General features: G+C 33.9%; 2 protein-coding genes across 2 annotated transcripts in view; one reads left to right on the top strand and one right to left on the bottom strand.

Moving 5' to 3' along the window:
• LOC140753956 (uncharacterized) overlaps window positions 1-24,900 on the top strand; it is a 206,974-nt gene that overhangs the window by 56,893 nt on the left and 125,181 nt on the right. Inside the window, exon 3 of the mRNA XM_073088817.1 lies at window positions 2,525-2,570. Within this exon, the coding sequence (XP_072944918.1) occupies window positions 2,525-2,570 (46 nt within the window). The remainder of the gene's footprint in view (window positions 1-2,524; window positions 2,571-24,900) is intronic.
• Window positions 4,691-9,184, bottom strand: LOC140753936 (uncharacterized). Its single transcript, XM_073088783.1, has 2 exons — window positions 9,059-9,184; window positions 4,691-8,965 (listed from the first exon to the last, which is right to left on the bottom strand). Exon 2 carries the CDS (start codon window positions 8,874-8,876, stop codon window positions 7,758-7,760), a length of 1,119 nt encoding a protein of 372 aa, XP_072944884.1. The 5' UTR covers window positions 8,877-8,965; window positions 9,059-9,184; the 3' UTR covers window positions 4,691-7,757.

Raw genomic sequence — 24,900 nt, 5'->3', positions numbered from 1 at the left:
AACAATACCAATTGCTTTATTAATAACTAGAAATTACAATTCGTTACCAAGAATTAATTTATTAATGAATCTTGTTCACGCGTTTTATATCGTATAAACTATCTATAAAGCGTTGAAACTCATATTTTATTAATACTTTCCGTGTTAAACGCTTGCTATGTTCATGAATTTTAATGTCGAATGAATTCCTAATAATTGTCCCGGTAATTCCGTAACATGGGAACCCTACACGGCTGCACATGCGTCGTATTGCTTTTGAGATATTTCGTGTGAGCGGGATAGACGCGCTGCTGGATATTTTTGTATGACTAAATTTGGTTTAGAAAGAGATAATTAGATTTTTATAAATATACATCATAATGTGAATAGTCCGATAAAGTTATCTGTGCGTGTGGCAATTTTCGGAAACATCTATATTTTATTGTCCTTGTAATTTGTTGTCAGTTTCATGAGCAATTTAATTTAAATAATTTTTAGGTTAGTTATTTAATAACGACCATAAAGCCTAGAAATTTCTTTATTTGTCAAAACAAATACGAAAAATATAAAAATAAATTAAAAATTTAGTGGTACCTAAGGAATTTTGACTTCAAATTCACCACCGCCACACCTACTCCTGCTTAATAACTGCACTTTTCCGAGGAGTTATCGCTCAGTTGTAGTTGTAGTTTGTAGCTGACCTCAGGTAGGAATGTAATTTTATCTGAGGTTGATCACAAATGTCCACAGCCAGCAGCCACTTACCGTCAGGTGGACTGCATGCTCGCTTACTACTTCCTTATAATAAAATAAATAATGTATACTCATCTAGCCAGGTGATACAACTACGTTAATAATATTATGATAATAACCATAGATTGATTTAAATCTATGTTAATTAGTTCGACTGTAGCTGACCTTCAAAGTAGTTTCGTTTATATTGCATTAATTAATATAATGCAGTAGGTATAGTTAGATTCAATTAAGATTGTAATTAAAAATGGTGACATTTGTATTTACCTCTCGTTCGTTTTCTATAATGTGTAAGCGAGAAAGATAAAGCTGTCAGTCTATCTGAGACAATAACTAGTTTCAAAATCTCATATTTATTTTGACTACACCAAATAAATAAATAACCAAACATTTTTAATAAAACAAAAATTAACATAGATTAGATATATATTGCCCCAAAATACTGTGTGACCCTATACGCGTTAACTTGTAAAACCACAATTATAAATATACATTAGATAAGTTATATGACTGGTTTAACTAGTTTATGTTTTGCTAAATTTAATGCATTAATAAATTAATCTAATTTAATAATTTGATGGTTTGTTTTGTTGTTGTTGTCGGGCGTTGTTTTTGTGCGGTTTTTAAATTATTCTACTCTTAAAAAAATGTTTTTTGTGGTCAACCCGTTGCTGTCCCACTACTGGACACGGGTTTATATTCTGATAGCGGATTGGTAGGGATCTTAGATACATTATCTGCAAGCTGTGCCTGCGATTTCGTTTGCGTGGATACAGATTTTTTTTATTGTTTAACCTAACGATTAGGCAGACGTGCTACTCTTCTCCTAACTCTTATTTGTAAATACACAAAATTCGATGTACAGACACGCGAATTTTTATTATTATACTAGCTGACCCGGAAAACGTTGTGTTGCTATACAAATAAAAAAAATGTTAAGGATAAAAAACCCTTATCACTTAGGGTTATGAAAAATAGATAGTAGCCGATTCTCAGACCTACTGAATATGCATATAAAATTTGGTGAAAATCGGTAAAGCCGTTTCGGAGGTACGGTAACTAACATTGTGACACGAGAATTTTATATATAACATGTAGAGTTGGTTATTAGATTTGTCGATGTCTCGTTAAAAATCTCTATGGTATAGCACGTTAATATCAAATGGATATTTAACATATGACACAATCGACTATGCAACATTTAAAAATAAATATTACTAAGTTATATACGATGTCAGTGTTAACAGGCCATAACTTGTCGAACAAGTTCTTGCTTGGTCCATTAATTTGACAGATTACTACAACATTAGTTGTATTTTGAATATATTGAATTGATTAGATCACTTCTACGGTTTGTGTTGATGGGCCGTGTGGTTGCTAGTCGATGCTTTAAATTACCACGCAGCGTCCCGGGTTCGAGCTCGGGGCAGGCAAATGACTTTAATAATTGATACATTTAGATTTATATTATTGGATTTGGACTTTCACAAACAGCTGTCTTTAACACAAGAAATATAAATGTGCCGCGCCGCGCTGGTCAGGGAATTGGTAGACTTAAAGAACTTTTTTTATAAAAAATTCTCTCCGGTTTTCACACGATGTTTTCACGAAGATTCATGGTTTCACCCAGTCTTAATTTATTCCTAATGCGCTCATAATGTCAAGATCAAATGTGGGTTTAAACCGGGGGTTCGAACCTCAGACTACCAATTGAGAGACCGAGTTTCATCCACTAGGCTATTACCACCTTACTACGTAGATTTTTGTATAACTATTATTTTTTCTGTTTCAGTGGAAATCGCGATGGTGCGTCATGAGGAAGCTGTCTCCTGTTGCAGGTAACTTACTTTTATCCATTATATGATATTTAACTCGTTTCCTTATTTATCATAAAGGTGATAATATATATATATATATAATTATGTTTAAAGTATTTATTTATGGCTTTTAGTAGTGATAAAGGATTTGAAAGCTTTTTTGAAAACACTCTTGCACTTATATTATTCCAACTATGTAAGTCATAAAATATAAATCATTTACACAAAAAGATACTTACTGATATGTAATAGGTATATTTCTAGAGAATCGGTATTTATTGAAAGAAAATATCTTATTACTAGTATTTGCCCGCGGCTTCGCCCGCGTTTAAAAGAAATAATATGACATACTAACATACATAAAACTGAAAATTCGTACCTTCATTGGAACGCCAGTGGCGCCATCTGGTGAAAATTGGTCGTACCAACTCTGGAACCTTCGTGGGCTCATGGACAACAACTTTGCTAAAGATCATCACTTGATCTAATGCATAGTTTACGATTCACTCCTTACTAATATCGATTAAAATAATCGATTTTTTTGGGCCAAAAGATCGATTCTCCGATTAATCGATCTTAGATCGCCATCCCGAGTTCCCGTGGGATTTCCGGGATAAAAACTAAACTATGTCCTTTCTCGTGTCTCAGACTATCTTTGTACAAAATTTCATTAAAATCGGTTCAGTGGTTTAAGCGTGAAGAAAAGACAACCAGACAGACAGACAGAGTTACGTTCGGATTTATAAATTAGTAAGGATAAGGATTTGCTTAAACTTAAGCTATTTTTTTTTCTATTTTTTACAAACTTATTGCGTGTTAGGCATTTAACAATAACCTGATCCTTTCAAACAAATTTGGCAAATAGAATGACACGTCGTAAACTTTATTCGAAGTCCATTAAATATGAACTAAAATTGTTTGTTACGTCATAAAATAAATGGCCATTAGCCATTATATGCGCGTACACACGGACCGAGATATCCTTGACAGATCTCAGAAGCCTATGACATCATGAGAAACTGTTTGCTTAGAAACTTGCGTGTTCATATAGAAATAACAAACGAGTAAGTTATATGCCTAATGCGAACTTGTGACTGCCACCCATGTTGGAAGGGGAACAAATGTCTTGTAGACCAACTGGTTAGTGGTCACTGCAGCGCATCAGCATCATCAACACCATTTAGATTAGTCTAGGAAACCAGCGACGGTGACCAAAACTATCCCACCCTTCTAACCCCTAGTATTCTAGTCCTGGCTGAGGTTTAGGCTTGCTTCCAAAATCCGGTAAAGCTGAAAAGGTCGCTAGGGCCACCAGCAACTATATACTTCGAAAAAATCCATTAAGATGTAGGTTCTTTCCAAAGCCGATACAGATGCATTTCCACATTGACTATGATGTTTGCCTCATAAGTCAGCTCAGATCATTCTCACGCAAGAAGAAGGCGTGGCAGTACCTTTCCGGTTGAAACGTACTAGCTCTACCACCTTTCATATACCTTTTATAGAATTGGAGTAATTAATAGTGAACCAATGACAGATATGTTGCCATACTCATACGTCACACATTTTATACCTTCACATATCTTCATTTAGATCCATTCATATTTTAATAGCCATCATCAAAGTACATAAGTTGTCTCTTGTTGACCAAAAGTATGTACCTATGTATATATATATATATATATATATATATAATATGTTGGATGATACGGGGAGCAAAAACGCACAATTTGATTTATCTAAAAATAGAAACATTTAATGTTATTTTAAATTTACAATATTCAAATGAATTGAAATTTTAGACTAAATGGTTACACACGCAATATACTAACCTAAAAATAGAAAAATCGACAATTAAAGGTTTTTACTTCCAACATTTTTGTAGATCGATACTATTATTAAACTTAATGAATTTATATGATTTACTTATATTTCTTACAACCACAGTTAGCTATTTAAATCACATAACCCTCTTAAATCTCCTGTCAGTGTCGCTACGTCAAACTTTTAAGGCGGCGTACACACGGTATAAATATTAGGCCGCGTACACAGCAGACAGTATACAAAGCTTACATCTCCCCCCCAGAAATGTGCAAATTGACTGAGGTTAATTTGAATAATCAAACTGAGGTATTAGCTTTGTTACATGATAAAGTCCCAAGGACTTTTTACTTTTCCCAGTGTTGATTCTGCATAGCGAATTTGATATCATTTCTTGTATCTCAAAAGGACCAATTCTAATTTCATCCATTTTAGATCTATTCAACTTATTACAGTCCATTATGTAGACCATATCACCTTTTTTAAACTTGTAATCTATTCTATTTTTGTCAAAAATGGCTTTGTTCAATTCATGACATTTTTTTGATCGGAGAAATGCTATTTTTCGGTCTTTTTCCAGTTCTCCGGGTTCAATTTGTCTTCTTTTTAGGTTCATTGGTAGTAAATCTGTTGGTTCTCCACTTAACAGGTATAGAGGCGAATAACCTGTCACTGTGTGATTTGTTGAGTTATAGGCTTTTACACAATCCTTTGCCACGGTTGTCCAAGAATTTTTTTTTTCTTGGCTATTCAGGGTACACCTAATCCTATTCACCAGCGTCTGGTTCAACCTTTCATTATGACCATTAGAAAAAGGAGCATCCACAGCCGTAAAGATCAAGTCAACAGAGTGATCCCTTAAATATTTTTTAAATTCCTCTGAATTCAGTGCTGGATATTGATCTGAAAGCATTATCTCCACTTTATTGTCCTTAATCACTTGGTCTATCAATTTTATAAAGTCCTTAGCCAGTTGTGTCTTTGAACATGAAATATAAGCATAACGTGTGAAATGATCCATTAACAAGTGTAGATACCTTTTTGAAGACCTGTTACCACCAAATCCTCCTACTGTATCTATGGACATAATTTGGAAAGGTTTTTCTGCCGGTCCTAATTGTGACATAAGTCCATACTTTCTATTCAATCGTGTTTTATTTTTTATACAAACTTCACATTGATGGCAGATCAACTTTATATTATCCAGTAGGTTTGGTGCTGTGTAGAAAGGTCTTATTTTTGATTCGATCTGATTTATTCCTATATGACAGAAATGCTCATGCACTTTTTTTATTAATGCCTTACTATAGTCTTCAGACAAAACGATTTTTTTTTTCTTGTTGTTCCACCTGTAATAAATATCATTCTCTTTAATATAAATATGCTTATTCTTTAAATTTGAATTTTTTTCCTGGTCATTTAATATTTCCTCAATCTTTATAATATTTATTGTTTTCAAATTATCCTCCTCGTTTTCGTGACTTTCATACACAGGATTTCTGCTTAGACAGTCCGCTTCGGTGTTGTTTTTACCTGGATGGTATTTTATTACAAAGTTGTATTGGGATAGGTAATGAGTCATGTCTCCCAGTTCATCGTCTGTTCTGTTCTTTATGTTTAAATTTTCCAGTGGCTTGTGGTCCGTATAAATTGTGAATGAGTTTCCTATTAGCCAGTGTTGCCAAAATTTCAAACTTTCTTTAATTGCAAGACATTCTAAAAATATAGCTTTCTTCTTTTTTTGGTATTCATTCAATTTCTTTGAAAAGTATGCCACTGGTTTGATTTCTCCACATTTCTGTGTTTGTTTCAATATTGCACCAATGCCTTTTATGCTTGCATCAGTGTAAATAAAAGTTGGCGCGTCTCGGTCAAAAATAGCCAAAATTGGGGCTGAACATAAATTGCTTTTTATTGTTTGGAAAGCTTTTTCACAATCAGCTGACCAAACGTAGTTGATGTTTTTTCTAAGTAAATTGTGTAATGGATCAAGAGTTATTGCAGCATTAGGAATATATTTATTATAAAAATTTACCTTACCCAGAAATTGTCTTATTTGTTTCTTGTTTTGTGGTGCTGGAAATTCTGCTATAGATTTGAGGTTATCTTTCAAAGGTGTGATTATATTACCTTTTATTACATGCCCCAGAAATCTTACTGACTGTGCTGCAAATTTGCATTTTGTTAATTTCAAACGGAATCCTTCTTCAGCTATTGCATTCAGCAGCTTCGATAAATGGTCCATATGTTCATCAAAAGTTTTTGAAAATACCATTATGTCATCTATGTAATTCATTACATAATTAGACAGGTTATGTTTTCTTATTATATTAGTCAGGATCCTTTGAAAAATTGCCGGAGATGTCTTCAAACCGAAAGGCAGGCAAGTCCATTGATAATGACCTTCCTGTGTGACAAAGCCTGTCTTCGCTCTGTCACTGATCCTCAATGGTATAGACCAAAAAGCAGAATTAATGTCAAGCGTAGTAAAATACCTACAATTTATTGTTTTTACCATCAGATCTTCTATTAGAGGGAACGGCTGTGGCTGTGGAACAATAATTTTATTAAGGTCTCTGAAGTCAATACACAATCTTGACTTTTTCCCTTCATCCCGTTTAAATGCCAATGTCACTGGTGCTGCGAATGGGCTATATGATTCTTCAATCAATTCATTCTTCAGCAATTGACCAATTTGTTTCTCAATTTCTTCTCTATCACCTAAGGAGCACCTATATGGTCTTTTTGAGCAATATTTGTCCACTTGTAGGTCTATAAATGCTTCATAGTTTTTCACTTGCCCAACATCAAATTTATCTTTCGCAAATATGTGTTTATAATCATCTAATAATGTATAAATTTTTGTTATTTGTTCATCTTCCAAGTACGTAGTATCTATATCAAATTTATTCACATCTATGCCCTCATTGAAATTTATCTCATAATTCAATATTTGTGACTTATACTCTTTGGTTTCAATTTCTGAATAGTTGTATTTCTTGTCTCCTATTGGGCTGATATGTTTTCTTGATCTTGGGTTGGCGTTTTTCTGAAGTTGGATGTTTAAATTCCCGTCATGGGTCAACCCAAACTTCTTTATTGAATCCAGTCCCAAAAGCAATTCATGAGTGAAATTTTTATCATTGCAAATAAATGCATTTATTTCCTCGTCAATACCCAGTATTTTTCCATTTAATTTTACTAAACCTGTTGTTTTTCCCCCACCACCAATTGTGTTGAATTTATTTTCAAAGTAATTTATCTTTGAATTTTTTACTTTTAATAATTTGGAATTTATTAAAGTTATATTTGATCCAGGGTCATAAATACCTGTGCATTTCAGTTTCTCATTCAATATTACTTCAACTTCTATTAGTGGGGGAATATTTAGTTTTTTGTATCCTGAAATTGATCGATCTCTAATGTCAAGTTTTTGCAGTGTTTGACACTGTTATTACTGTTCTTGTCTTCTTTGAACCAGCACAAATCCTCAGAGTGAAATCTGTTTTTCTTTCCAATCTTGTGACATATCTGACATGGTGTTTTTTTTCGCCATTCTAATTCTGATTTAGTAGATATGTTTTTGTCAGTAACTTTTCTTTTTATATTGTTATTTTGATCTTCATGCATTCGTAAGGCACTAAATAAAAGAGTTGGGTTTGTCATTTCCTGTCTATCTAGTTTGCTTCTAACATATGTTGGTAATCCTGTGACAATTAAGTCAGTGAGAGTTCTGTTATCAATATCACTGTTATACTCCAGTAACAGTCTCTGCTTTTTCAATGCATATTCCAGTAGAGAGCCACTTAAATGTTTGTATGTCAATGCATAGATCACCGAGGACCAGCTTTTGTCCGCAAATGTGTTTAGAAAACTTGCTTGCCATATCTCCCACAGTGAGTTAAAGCTGTGTTTAATTAACATAGACTCATACCAGTCGCTTTCTGAGTCATTCAAAAATAATCTCAAAGCACTAATTTTCTCTGTATTACAATTTAAATCAAATCTTTTACACTCACTCTCAAAACACTGCAACCATTGCTTAGCGTTAGTGATCTTGTTGTCAAACTTTTTCAAAACAAATTTTTCAGTTAATCTGCTCAAATTGTTATGTTGTTCTTTGTTAGTATTGCATTTATCACTTAATTTCTCTAAAATTTCCAATAATCTTTCATCTGTAGTAGCGGGTTGGCTTGCAGTTTGAGTCAATTCTTCTAATAAATAATCATTAAACATGATATTTCCAGTATTATCTTTGTATAGTTCTAGCACATCAGTTGGCATAGATATCCACACTTTTCTATAATGACCTCTTCTCTGTAATGTTTTTTTTATTTTTACAAATTCCGGTAGCTTAGTCAATTGAAGGTGATGTTTTGCCGCTTGAAAACATGGCGGAATGAGATATGTTATTCCCTCTTCTGTTGTAATTGACTTTATGGTTATGATGTTATTCTTCGGATCTTCGTCCGCTGCCAGCTCAACCTCAAATTGTAATCTTGCCATGATCTACTATTATCCAATCAAACTCTGACAATTGTCGATTTATAATATGTTGGATGATACGGGGAGCAAAAACGCACAATTTGATTTATCTAAAAATAGAAACATTTAATGTTATTTTAAATTTACAATATTCAAATGAATTGAAATTTTAGACTAAATGGTTACACACGCAATATACTAACCTAAAAATAGAAAAATCGACAATTAAAGGTTTTTACTTCCAACATTTTTGTAGATCGATACTATTATTAAACTTAATGAATTTATATGATTTACTTATATTTCTTACAACCACAGTTAGCTATTTAAATCACATAACCCTCTTAAATCTCCTGTCAGTGTCGCTACGTCAAACTTTTAAGGCGGCGTACACACGGTATAAATATTAGGCCGCGTACACAGCAGACAGTATACAAAGCTTACATATATATATATATATACATAGGTACATATTATATTTATATATATATATATATATATATATAAATAAAATTATTTATATATATATATATAAATGAAAGTTTGGCTGTATACCGTTTATAGATTGAACTAAACATTTCATCATGTGACGATCTTTAGCAAAGTTGTTGTGCATGAGCCCACGAAGATTTGAGAGCTGGTACGACCAATTTTCGACAGATGACGTCATTGTCATTCCAATGAAGTTACAAATCTCAATCATATGTATGTCACGTTATTTTTCTTTAAAACGCAGGTGAAGCCGTGGGTGCTACTAGTGTATATGTTTATACCAATCTTAACGTGTATTAAGGCCATACTTTCAAGACATTTTGTAAAAGCATTATACGTATGTTCTTAAGTTAATAACACTTAATGAGTGCACAACGTGAGATTCGCAAGTACCTATTTATCATCATAACGGAGATATTCCACTCAGGAATGGGTTTACGTACCGTGAATAATGTTTTTGCAAAATTTATTTTAATTCCATTTAACTTTAATGGTTTTTATGTGTGAAAGCTATATGGATTTAAGTGGTAGTAACGGTGACTTCTGGTTTGTTCTGAAATGTCCGAACTAAAAGTGCTACAAAATGGAAATAATGTCGTTTTGCGTAACTTCATTCACTACTAATGAGAATAAAATATAAAGAATTTGATAATTGCTTTATTGCTCCTAATTACGTATTTAATGCTAATTTAATAGTAATAATTAAGGGGCCAATATTGCTAAGCAATCCCATATTTTATCAAACATTTTTTTGTTAATTTCGATTACAGATTTTAGAATTACAACACAATTTATTCTTAGTAGATTCCAGCAAATAAGTTATTCAGAATAGTTACTTTAGTACTCTTAATCTACTCATTGCCATTTTAGTTATCATTAATTTTGAAAGTTGAAAATAATTTCTTCTTAACGTACTCGTCTAAAGTATTATCTGTAACCAAATATAAAGGTTTCGGTTTTATGAAAATAATCAAATATTTACCGTTTATAAAAACTAAATAGATAGTCATTATTTCAAACTATTTTAAACTAAAATGGCCTTGCCAAATTGTTATCTGAGTGTAAATTCGGATTTCCTGGCTGACTAATTGTCTCATTACAGTATACAAGCTAAACCCAGGCACGCTTTGTTGTGACTATCTGATATTTTACATGACAACTTTGGGATAAAAAGTATATAGAAAGTACTACCACTAGTATATAAAAAATAAATTTAGTAAAATTCAGTCATTTAAGTAGAAAGACATTTTACGTGAAATAAAAATAAACTCCATCCATCGGCTACTCAGTAGCTATTAAACCGTAATATGAAGTCAGTTAAATTTTTTATAAAGCATATAATTATATTATATAAAAGAAAGAATATAATTTTATAAAATATTTCTATAGCTGTCATTTAAAAAAATCACAAATACTTAAAAATAAGAAAAAATTGGAAGGAACCTTTCGTTGGATTCGACTTGTACTTAGCCAATAATATAACATATATATGTGGGCGTCATTAAGATAAGCATTTAAACAATTCAGACGAATAAACTATTCTAGAAAACAAACGTAGGCGAGATTTTGCGACCGTAATGACTAACCGGAAGTGTTTGAAATTGATTGGTCGTAGATCTAAACTCGGACTAGAAAGTTCACAAATTGCCTATTATTACACTTTGCCTACATTTCAAGGTCTAGATCGTAATTGACTATAATATACACTTAGCTAATGTAGTTATGGATTGGGTTAATGTTTTGAATCAGACTTAGGACTTGTTAGAAAAGCCAAGGTTAGATACTAATTTTGAATGAAGACATTTAGGACCATACCTACATAATTCGGCTACCTTGATACCATTCTCATACCTATATTATTTTTGGGTGTAACATCAATAATAATTAAGTGATGTAATTATTATTGATGTTACACCGACAGCGGCGGTGATGTAAAGCCATGTACACATACCGTTCCATAATTCTGTGGTATATCTATACATCTGTCACCTATTTCACAAAAATACCTTCCATAGGCCGCAATGGCCACTTATCCTTACGTAAAATATACCTAACCATATTTGGAATTGATTACTAAAGTCCTGAGATGTAGTAACCATTACCATGACGCAGGCTACCTATATGCATATTGGTAATATTGGCACTCTATTTTCATAGTTAATAATCAAGATCTCTTAATGTGTATGCAAGTACATTAAACCACAAAGATGCAATACACAATGACCGCTCCAAATATAAATCAGGGATCGCTCTTGACACCTTTGTACGTAAATATAACGAAATGCAACCATGTGTGTGATGCAGGCAAAGATAATGTAGTACAGAGGAGGATTAATAACTTTTATTTTATGCCTACATCCGTTATGCCTCATGGTGTAAATGTAGTAGAATTATAATGTACAGAAATAATTGTATTTTGTAATGTATGTTTAGTATTTTTGTAAATAAAGTATTTCACAGTTCTCCTGAACAATTCATGAAACACTAATTAGATAATGAATTGCATTTTTGAATTAAATTAATTGCATATTATAAGCGACCACAATTATCAATCAACCTACTTTGGACAGCCGTTCTTATTACTATGAAGAAATTAAAATGGTCGCTCGAAATCTTAGACCACTACAAAAAATTCTACACAATGTATTTCTTAAACAAACTAACCAACAATACAAATTCATACAAAGCGATATTTCCAATATATGAATTTGTATTCATTTATGGCCTTATACAAAATATTTCATTCAAAGGTTTATCAATAAAACGCACTGGTCATACATATAAGACATGCAACTCAATGCTAAAATAGCGTGCGCATTCAACGATTAATAATTAAATGCAATACCGAGATCTCATATGCGAACCAGAAACCATCTGTTAGGTAAATTATACGCCGCTCTGCTACAATCTCAGATTGCAAAGCCACAATTATAACCGCACAGTCCACAGATCTTATGTTCTGTGTCCTCTGTTCAATTTGTTACGCAATATGAGCAAATAGAATTTTAGTAAAATAAAAATATATTATACTTTGTAATGTTTTCAGGTTGTCTAAATGTAAAATATATTTCATTTATCAGTTTATATTTTTACGTAATTTTACGTACGAGCAAAAAATATTCTTACGTACCTATTTAGATAGAATTACGAGTACATTTAAATATGTAAAGTTAAATAAAATATTTATTTCTTTGTTAAGTTCCTTTAGCTTGACTGAATATAAAATAATATACTTAAACATGTTATTTTACACACGAGTAAATAATATTTTTACGTTGTGAAATAGAATTGTATTTAAATACGCAACTTTAATTTTTGACTACATTTGTTCGGCAAATTTCCATGTCTTATAATAGTATTTTTTCTTTTCCAGAACAAATAAAATTAGAATAGTTCGATTCAAAAAGTTCTTGACTGATTTATTTTAAACTTTGACACTACTCTACATTTATATTCAATTTTTAGTCTTTTTAAGTTATTTTTCGAAACTTAATCCCTTACGAAAAAAAAGATAAAATAAAACAAACAAGTCCCATCTACATTTACAGTGTATTCTATGTTTATATTAGTCGTTACTGAGAAGCAAATCTGACATCAGCTTTTAAGAATCTGTGACACCGAGGTGAGAGAGTGGCTATTTCGATACTATTAATCTTTCAAGCTGTCTTTGTTTAGCGCTAGGTTATTTATAGGTAAGTTTAGATTTAAAATGATTGTTGAGTGTTTCTTTCAGTGGATGTATCCTCTTACAAAGTGAGGTATGAGGTAGGATTTTTATACTTTGTAAAGGTAGGTTTTAAATCGACTTTAGTGCTCTTCTACTAAGTTCTGTGATACTTCAAGAGTCAGCTCATTAAATGCGAATCGTCTGTGTATAACATAATTAGGTATGATTTTATTGTGTCTAATTAATCTATCCTTATGAGGGGTTCTTAACCTTTTCATTATAATGGGATATTTAACACATTTTAACACTACATACATCCATAAAAATATAACATTATTATCTTACAAGTAGGAATAATTAATTCGACAAACTACGTGTAGTGCTTAATTGTAGTAGAGCAGAAATACTGGTGTATGTCATTAACGCATCACATGTGTATTAAGTATACCTTAATTGGTTTTATTTTGGCCTTAACTTTTGCATAAGCACAATGATCACATAATTTTATGTGTATGTATCCTTTACATTCTTATGTAAACATTTTCATTCTATTGTTATGAAAGACACCAAAATATATTTAAAATATTCTGTAATAAAAGTTTAGACATAAATCCAAACACAACAAATTCCTTTATACCAATACATCAATAGAAGGGTTAATAGTTGAATGTCTTTGCTATACCGATTTCAGTAATTCAAACGATATCAATATTAACCCGGAAACGCTAACATGAACTTTCAATGGGCGGTTTATGAGGCACAAAGCCCGCTTGTGCGTTTGTTGATGTATGTGGTTCAAGTGGACCGAAATTAGTTCAATACGCCCTTTGATTTACCGATTGATGTACTGGAAAACATGGTTTAGTGAGATCATTTTTGTATGAAACGGCTTATAGGGATTTTATAGTAAAATACACATAGTCGAACCTATCATAGTACCTACCTACCTACTCCCTTTTCGAAATCGTTAAAAACTATATTTTATGCAATTTTTAAAAAGGAGGGGGTTTTATTCGGCGTATTTATTTATTTACTCAAGAATACGTAACCATCTAACAGTTTAGCTTTCTTTCAGTGAAATATTCGGTAAAACAAAAGGTGTAAAAGAGCATGCAGTCCACTTGATGTTAGGTTACTATTGCCCATGTGTGTAAGCAACTCCATACCTACAGAGGTTCTACCTAAAAGTCTTAAATGCGTTACCATCCCTGAACACTAAGATGGTCACTCATATATAAGTCAGTCAGAGTCAGTGTGTTTCGATGGATAAGTGTGAATACCTTTCCACCGAAACACACTGCTTCGCGCTAGAAATATGGTCGAACCATACCGTTTTAAGCTGAAATTTTATCAAAAACACGATAATTAAAACACACGACTGAATCCGTAAATAACCGCAGTTGCTAAAAGGGTTAATTTATACATTGCGGTATCACAGGATATCCTAGTTTAGATAGCGGTTAAATATATAGGACGGGGAAAAACGTTAACGCATCACTTAACTGCCGGTTATAACGCCCGGTTAACCGGATGCCTGGCGAATAAAATGAATATAGTAATTACATTAGGTGGTCCCGCGGTTTGTGGTGATTTAAGTTAAGCAATTTTGGGTGCGGTCGGATGTTGGATGGGTGACCACTAGAGGTTAGGCGCATTCCCGTGTTTTTGAGAAAATGAACAGATAGAGTAGACGAAATTATAAAGGTGCTGTTCTATTTAGCTAAGTACAATTGTTATTCAAATAATTCTTAAAATATTTCGGGTATCATTATTAATTGTTTGCAAAGAACATTCATTAACATTGAAAACGAATTGCTAATGAAAATTGAATTCTTTACGTTACTGATTAGAAACTACAATTTTATACCATTACCAACTTTAATAACTTCATTGTGTCAACTGGTTTAACATACATTAACACGCGGGAACCTAAAACGACGATCATTAGTGATGTGACGTGAAACGGAAACATCGATAATTTTAAATAACGGTTGACACGCTATATTTGGGTTTGCGAATTGTGTGACAAATTTTCAGCCGCTTTGTACGGTATGTAGGTTATGTACTCGATTCTAACAACTAAGGAGCGTGTGAAATTGGAGAACTACATGACTATTGACGAGAAAGTTTCGAAAAATTGACATTTGTATTTTTTGAGAACATTCAAAGATTTCGTATTTTATGATTATTTTGGCCTAGAATTAACAAAGTGTTCTTAATGTAACTTGTAACTAAAATGTACTCAAATTTACTTATTCAACGTTGCCTCATTCAAACAAGATGATTTAGAAGAATAAAGGAAAGAAACAAATAACATATTATGAGTCACTGCGGAAAAGACATATAAGAGAAAGACTACAATTAAATGAAATGATTTAACAGCTGTTTTGTTAAAGTATGTTTCGGTATTTTGCACGACTCATGATGCGAAGCATCAGAGAGTGCTTTACGATCGAAAAATTTTTTTCGCTTCATTTTGGCGGCTATTTTTATTATTATAGCCTTGATAGTTCACGGAATCAAGATATTTTGCATACTATTGTCGAGATAATTTAATGGAGATTAATTCCATCCTTTTTTAAAATTGATTTAATGCAATAGAATTGGAAAAAAACACCAAAATAGGTCAAAAAAAATTCCTGTCCGTCATGTGTGAAACCTGAAAACACTGTAACTTGTGAAAAAATCCATCATTTGAGTTAATTTTTTTTTTTTAAATTCTAATCGACGATTGTAGGTCACTGAATGCGAATGATTAATTAATTCAGTGTCGTTTAATTGCAATTATTAATAAAAAACGAAAACTACAAGACTGTATATCTATAGATATTATGTACATTTATTCCACCAGGGGCGCTTGTGCAGTACCTTCTTCCTACTACAGCTGTTTTTTCGGCAATAAATTTTGAACGACTTAAGTATTTTTTTTTTTTTTTTTTTATATTTCATAATTAAATGAGCATTATGAGTCTTGCACTTTTGGATTTTCCAAACTTTTTTTAAACTTACAAACAACGTATTCAAAGAAGATTATTTTAAATTTATTATACTTATAACAACTTTTTCAATATTGTTAACTGATCGCTTAATCTTTGTCCCTAAAGTCGCGCCCCATCCCTACTTGTCGGCGACAGGTGGATGTGGATACAGGCACGGTTTTTGTGATCTCTGTTTACAGACAGATTATCGCCTCTCAGGGCTGCCAGATGCTGCATGCAGGTGGAGCGGATGTTGAGATGTGTGTGGTCAGTTTTGACCTTATTTTTTTAGGATGAATAACTTTTTGCCATTTTTGTATTGTGTTTTTATGGTTGTCTATACGGTACATATAAATATAATAAACAAATGCCTCGACTCGCCTTCCTAGTCTAGAATCGAACTCAGGTCTATGAGCTTTTGTTTGGCATGATGACTAATGTTTTTTATGAGTCATACAAGTCAATTAGTCTAAAATCAAGATAATGTAATTAAATAAACTTTAACATACGTACTTATTATCTGCACTAACTGTACCTATATGAGACAAACAGAGAAAATCTTACACTATGAATCCTATGTAATTTATATGTCTATGGTACGTATTTTCGCATATATACCATATTTTTTTAAGTTATAAAAAATATGTTAGGTACTTGAGTATTTCGTCTATGATCAAGTAAACAGACTAAAGTACACAACCCTAACGTTGGAAGTTATTCTGTGCTTTAAATAACTTAGCGGAGCGGAGTTTGTTGAAGTTAAATTCTTTGTTTAATAACTTGATTGAGGAATGCATGAAGATCTTCTGTTATTACAGGCTCTTGATATCCTTGGAATTACTTGATCAATAGTGAAGTAAGATACTAATTAAATGCATGTGCGAATAGTTTTATTGAAGAACCTGTTATATCAATGGTTTATCTTTAGATAGTATTTAGTGTAATAGAACTGCTGTACTCTGATTTGAAGGCGTTCTATCATAGTCCTCAGGAATAGGGCATCATTGGGTAGGACTTCAGGTGCCGCCTGATATATTCAAAGATATTTTTTTTACGGTTGGTTACAGATGTTTATGAGCGGCGACCACTTAGATTCAAGTGTACTGCGTAATTATTTTCTGCATATTACCTACATACAATATTTTATATACCTATTATATTATTTACTAAAATATTACTATTATATTATTTACTAGAAGATTTGTGTAATAGATGCAGCAAATCAACTTGCATCACGTCTGCTTACCGCAACAAGTATGTCTGAACATTACTTCGGTGTATAATTCCTGGTAGGGGCAGATAATTTATGTAATACAGATAATTTTATTCGCTTAAAGTACGTGATGCATTAATATTTATGTTTAGTTAAATTTACCATACATTTTAACTATTTATATTAAATGGAACGTTGCATAATTTCGAAGAATCGGATGTTACATACATCTCAATGCACATATACGAAATAATGCATGCGAGTAAGCAAGTGTGATCTGGTATACTATTAGAGATAAACCTGAACTTGTCATTTAGCAATGAACATCCACACCGTTCTTATCCTAAAATACCTAATGCCACCAAAACCAAGCTTGACCGCAAACCTCCAAACCTCTACAAATGCACAAAGGTGTGAAAGCGCTTGTGGCAAATTCTCTTTAATTAGCATAAAACACCGACATTCCACTGGGTGACGCTACAAGCGCTTGCAAATATACACAAACCAAGTCAAACGCTCTATCCGCATGTATGAATTTGTAACGATTTGCTGATGTTTGGCAATCGTACGGTGGCGACAAAAAATATATAAATTCCACTCATTTAAAAACTACAGTCACTTCTCTTATCTTACTGTTAACAGGAAGTATTTGATGCCATATTTGTCAATTTAAATCTGTGTTAAGTTACACAAAACCGAATGTCTATAATTTGTAACTTAACACAAATAAAGTATTATCCCTTCAACACTCAATGAATTTTAGATAATCTTCACTTCCTTTGTAACTTGAGAGTATGAATCGACAAATTCTATCGATACTTCGATAAAACACACAAGCCCTTGCTCCCTAGCAGTAGATATCAATTTTGCCTAATTTCGTATTTACGGAACGCAATATCTTTTTCGTTTTCTCAAAACTTACGGTTGTAAATATTACAATGGAGTTTCCGAAGATTTCTATTTTCAATAATATAGAGTCGAAAATCGGTTTTATTCAGCGTAACGTGAAATACAATTGTCCATTATCGTAGAAAGTTCGGTTTTTGCTCTTTTATAAGTACGGTTTTTGTCCGATATTCCGGACGCTATTGCGTTTTTAACTGTTAACGGTTATGTATAACGATTACGATGGGATTGTTATGGCTGTGTTTATGTGGACGGCTTTAGGCTGTAAGGGTGTTTGCACACTATTATCCGGACATTGTGGCGTACACTTTTATCCACAAACCTACTAACAATTTTAGCTCTTATAGTAGAAATGAGAAACAACACGTTTGTTACACGACTAAACGTTTTGTAGTTCGACTACGAGTAACGACGCACCACCTTACGCCTAATTTTATATTATACCAGAAGTAAATGCTACTATATTCTAATTTGTAGCGTATAACAAGGCAGACATACGAGGCATTCCAAGTTATTCCTTAAGGGTACCAACATATTTGTTGCCGATGTTATGTAGAATTACACTCTATCTATAAGGTCGTCCTTTGCCGCGGCGTGTCTTCGCCGCGTGGCGCAGGGTTTACGGGCCTCGAGGGATCCCTCCTTACCCGGGCAATCTCGTCAGTGGGTACACTGCCCACCGGTGTTGTTGACTGCCGTGAGGCAGCGATGCAGCATTCGGTCCTCTATGTGACCTAGGCTGCGTGAGGGGAATTACAGTCCTATTTGGTATTGACTGATGGAAAACATTGACCACTTATCATCAGGTGAATTCGTTCAATCATTTATGAAAATACCTGCTGACTTTTGTTCTCTTTAAGAATATTTTAATATTTTACAAAAATTAGGACAGACAGTTAAGAATTTGAGTTGTTATTTTATTGTTTCACTGACGGTCTGCCGAGCAGATGTTTAATTACCAGTTTGTTTTTATTAATTACCGTCTTGCCCTTGAATATAATGTTCGTTATTTAACTGGTTTTGTATAATAATTGAATTACTTGGTATTCAAGTCTTTATGGGGTGATTGCTATCTGTAGGGGTAGTAAATATCCAAAACCTGCTTCATGTAATCTGTTTTTTTTTACTGGACTCGGCAAACTTTAGTCTGTTCTTTGGTTGTGAATTTATAATATCTATACGAATTCTTATTTTATTGTTTTAATATTGGAATACTAATAGCACTACTTTCAAATATATAGCACTTTTTACGTGATCTTCAAACAAAATAAAGGGACAAAACATCCAAAAAACAAAACTTTGTGTTCAGAATTACTAGACACAGAATATTTTAAAAAAGTTTTCTATTTAGCACTCGATATCTTTTAGTATTTTTAATATAGTAAATGTGTCGATATTAGGAACGTACGTGATTTTAACGCAATCAATATATTAATACTTGTATTTAAAGTACAAAAACAAAATCCGCCAACCTTATCCGTAACAATCTTTTGTACTTCTAAATTGACGGCAGATGTATCATATTATGGTCGTGGCTGGAAAATTCCATTTCCCTGTCACACATACATCAAGATAAGACTGCATACACTGTTATCTGCGCCATCCGTGTTCTGCATGAGTAATGCTTCGCGAACCAAATCTATATATTGTGGTGCATGGGCGGGTGGCAAGTAAACTGTAAAAAGTGTAACTGATTTATGTAACCTGAATTTGTTTAAAGATGTACAACTCCGCAAACAGCATCGCCAAATCTATTTCAGTCTAATAACAGCAGTATTAAGCGCTGTTGCGTTTGAAGTGTCTAGTAAGGGAGACATAGTTATCCGTGGTCCTCAAGTAGCAAAGCATCTGTGGCTAACTTTAGATAGGAATACTATCTTCTCTGATAACAGATATCCATGGGCGACAGTAACCACTTACCATCAGGTAGATGGCATGATCTGTCGTAAGAGGCGACTAAAAGGGGGCTTCCGGGGTTGCGGGTGGCAAGAGTGGGAGCTCGAACCGTCCAGCAAGCAACCCCGGGAAGGACGACGGTATGTGTGGTCGCATACCGTCGTAAACACCAGATGGTGTGGGAGGAGCCAAAAGTGCTCCCCCAGGGTAGAGCCCGATCGGGGCATTGCACTTGGAGGACTCCGGTTGTGTTCCCTCGGAGATCCCGGAGTTCTCCAACAAGCGTTGAGGACGACCACCGGGGGGGTTTTAGTGCGGTAAAAATCCCACATAACCCGACGTCGCTCCCACGTCGTCGGGTACCTTTTGAAGGTTTCCCCCTCGTAAACAAAAAAAAAAGATGGCATGATTGTTTGCTACTCTTATATTATAATTTATATTACAAAATGTACTCTTTCGTACGTTTTTCTTCATCATTAATCATAAGCAAGTAATATATTTTATTGTTAATAACAATACGCATACATCGATCTGATACGCATCGCGGGAGAGCGAAATTAACACCACTAAATTACCAGTTCTAATTAAAACCATGTTCAACTTAAATTCCTTTATCTGAACAAAGATCAAAAAGAAGAAGCAAGAAACAAACTCATTCAAGACCCGTTGGTCACCTGTTCGGTGCATCTGTCGTAAAAGTTGCACATATTTGTTCCTTTATACGTTGTCTTCCAATCAAATATCTTGCGAATCTGTAGGGGCAGTGCACACTATTGTTCGTCGTATTGTCTGAACACTAAAAGTATGAAAGTCGGCATTTCAAAAATTGAAAATCGAAAATACAAAGTTTTTACTTTTGACCTTTCGTTTATGGGTCAGGCCACAATCTAAAACTATCATGGTTTGGGTATGAAGTGAAAAGGTTTTCTGTGGTCATCACCCGAGTGGCAGAGTGTCGACCATACCGGTCTGACGCTACCTGTTCGATCCCCGGCCAGACAGATATCTAAATGATGAATTTAGATATCTGTTGTGGGTCTGGGTGTTTGTGTATTCGTCTTTGTATGTCATGGCAACAACGACACAGGGAATCTTAGTGTGGGGTTGTGAGTGTAGAAACTATTTTTATTAAAGATTTATTTTAATTGAAATTGTCTAAAGTTTTTACAAGTCTTTAATCGAAACTTTGAAAAACGTATTATTAGGCGGTTTATTAAACCATATTAACCAGAGCAACAGTGTGAAGCGACCCCATAATACAATAGCCGCTCTTGCACCTTGTTTTCTCGTTGTCCCATTAATTTCGTTTTGTAAAGAAATGTACCCGATATTCGGCGAAATTACCAAAATTGCCTTTGGACATAATAATGACACTGGACACCTGTCTTATACAATTACATACAATGTGTTTTTAAAGACTTTGTCGATAATAAAGATAAAAAAGTAATACCCACTTCCTTTAGGCTCTGTTTGTATTCACAGACGTTGGACGTGTCAGGCACGGCCCGTGACAGACAAAATATTTTTATCTGTATATTTTGACAAGCACGGCCTGTTCCTACGCGGTTGTGTTACGGTAGATATGAATATGTCAAAACAGGTACAGGTTAATACTTTTTGTCTGCCACGACACGTGTCTGACGCGCTTTTCGTCTGTGAATATAAATAATATTCTTTTAACAAGTTTTAGATAAAAACGAAAATATTTCTAAATATATACCTATAGTACAAATACCAAAAAATCAATCATTTATATAGGACACTGTATCGACAATTTAATCCCGACTGCGTGGTCCAATCACTTAACTGATAAGTGATAACGGATATCTGATATCAATTCTGACCCATATACGTATGTTTCTTTTGAAACAGGGGGAACTTGATCGATTAAAAAATTAAATAGAAGACCCTCTTGGCATAACGGCTAGGCCTAGAGTTTTTAATACCTTCGATATAAGGATTATAGTAGGGACAAGCAGCTTAAACTGCCGTCAAAGAACGGAACTTTGGAGAACAGTATTTACTATAACTACCCCGACAGGTAGTCGTAACTTAAAGGCAATCACTGATGGGTTTCCACTGTGAGGATTAAGATGCTTGTCTCATATGTAGCTAAGTCAGCTGACATAGAAACATTTCTATCAAAACACAAGAACTCTTGCACGCTACAAATGTCGGTGGTACCTCCCCTATCGAACCATTTGGTTCTACCATTTAAAATGTGATTAATCATGATTGTAAGAACAGTTAAAAGGTATCCATTTAGCTAATTATTTTTATTGTAAACACTACTGCTTATGTCGGTAGTCCAATAAATAAATAAATTAGGTTTAGAATACGTTCTCCCCAAGGTTTTGTGCATTTCTGTCCCTGTAGTTCCGGGACCAGAATAGGGCTACGGTATCCCCTCGTAAGAGGCGACTAAAAGGAGGCTTCCGGGGTTGCGGGTGGCAAGAGTGGGAGCTCTAACCGCCCGGCCAGCGACCCCGGGATGGACGGCGGTATGTATGGTCGCATACCGTCGTGAACACCAGATGGTGTGGTGAGTTTCAAGCTCACCTGGGCGGAGCTCGACGAGGCAAAGCGCCAAGTGGACTCCGGTTGCGTTTCGTTGGAGATCCCGGAGTCCTCTACGCAGCGCCGAGGACGGCCACCTGGGGGGTTTTAGTGCGGAAAGAATCCCACATAACCCCGTGCCGCTCCCATAGGGTACCTTTTGAAGCTTTCCCCCTAGGCAACAAAAAAAAAAGCTTTTGTGCATTTCAGCTTCAAACTAAGGAAATGCCGTCTAGAATTTTCGTCAAGCTTAAACGTCCGACAACTCCATTATCCATCACTTGATCCCAAAACTTAAGTGAGTCCACGACGGGGCTTAATTAAATAATAAACTTAACTAACTTTAGGGACTAGACGTTTAGTTATAAGTGGGGTTTAGTTAGATTTACTAAATTATGTAGCTCAGTACTACTACTAAGCTACATAATTTTGTAGGTACCTGTAGAAGGTATTAGTCTCGTAATATGTTTTAAATTCAATCTAAGCAAGTAGCCTTTAAGTTGTCTATATTTATGTTAAAACTCTTTCTAAAACGGTTCAGCCCTTTCAGACTAAGCAATTTAAAGGCACCCAAAAATAAAAATAAAAATATTGTTTGTCTTACTAGGTCATCAACTTATTATTGTTGTTTCGAATGGGTAGTTTTTGCTTCGTTACAAAATAAACTTATATGAACATAAAATACATACCTCCTCCTTTTCAAAGTCCAAGTCAAAATATAGTACCTATGTACGTAAAAGTAATTTAAAATAGCAATAAATAATGAATAATCAAATGATATAAATCAGTCAATTAACTCATACGGATTTGAATAGCAACACATACAAAGTAAGATAAAATCAATCAGGTCACCTCGGTATATCACGATTTTATACTAATTGTGTCAGGTGGGGTCGGAGTAAACCTGTTGTATGGTCTCGAAGGTTTTTCAAACTAGTACCTATAAATCTAACTGGTTTATAGGCATAGGTCCTATGAACCAAAGTATAAAATAAACCAAAAATTGGTAGAACCTTTTGTGGTTTAACTCCGGAAACACCACTATCACACGTATTTCTGTCTAGTAAATAGTGTTAAGCGCAACTCAGGTCCCAGTTTGAAGTTTAGTAAGGGAGAAATACTTATCCGAGGCGTTCTAACTTAGTCTTCAGGGTTAGTACAGCATCTTTGGCCAATCTCAGATAGGAATATCTTATCTAGCGTTCAACGCAGTAGCCACTTAGGTACTATCAGATGGACTGCATGCTCCTTTACATCCATTGCATAACTCAGTATGTAACACATGACCTCTACCAGTTATATCTTTCAGTTTACATAATAAACTCGTATTCGGAACCTTGAGCGTTCGTGCTTAGTATGCTAATGTGTACCAAGGTAATGCCGAGAAAGGAGATTTGTATTAAATTGAAATTTTAATAAGTATTACTGATAAAAAAGCTTTATTAAAGCTGTGATAATAAATATAATCATACAATAAGTTATCGGTATTTTGTATTACGTTAACTATACGAATATCCGATTACAAAACTAACAATGCTTTTTAAAAGTATTTCACATTCGACTAATCCAGAGGCCAGATTGACAGACTGACTGAAAATACAAATATAGATGAAATCGCTACTTTATCAGTTAAAAAAGTTACACGTAATATACATTTATTAAAAAAAAATAGAATCTTAAACGTACACTATAGCTATACCTATACAGAAAAAAACACCTAAAATTCCTTTAACTCATTGCTCAATTTGCCTGAAGTACAATAAAATTGTAAACAATAATTCTATTGTATTCGGTACAATACAAAATTTTATTAAATAGTTTCATTGTACCGGTACAATGGGAAGGCTTAACAGGGACCAGTTACAAACCAGTCGGGAACAGGTGCGGAGTCTGCCCGCTGCGGACTGCATCTGCTCTTTATGCTAATTTACAGAACTGTAGACACAGACTAATGATTAACTTGTTCGAATTTTAAAATTATTTACACTTTACAACTGTAAAGTTGTAAAGTGTAAATATGTTTAATGTAAACTGTAAGAATTCGTAACTACGAATTCTTTAAATAATTGGCTTGTTTGTTCGATTTTAAATTGAAGTGATTCTCGGTATATAGAAGTTACAGTTAGGTATGAAATATTGAAATAATTTAAAACGTATATTTTTAAACGCTATCTACACTCACAGCCCCAAACTAGAATTCCCTGTATCGTGAGTGCCATGGACAGACACAGAGACAAATACACAAACACCCAGACCCAGAAACACAAACCTAAATTCATCATTTACATTTCTGTCTGGCCGGGGATCGAACCCGGGACCCTCTGCGTGTCAAATCGG

The sequence above is a fragment of the Epargyreus clarus genome, unplaced genomic scaffold (genome assembly GCF_041222505.1).
Source record: "Epargyreus clarus isolate Ecla_fem2 unplaced genomic scaffold, WU_Ecla_fem_2.2 ptg000027l, whole genome shotgun sequence".
Taxonomy (NCBI): domain Eukaryota; kingdom Metazoa; phylum Arthropoda; class Insecta; order Lepidoptera; family Hesperiidae; genus Epargyreus; species Epargyreus clarus.
Note: the sequence above shows the minus strand (reverse complement) of the source record. Positions and strands in the feature narration are given on the sequence as shown.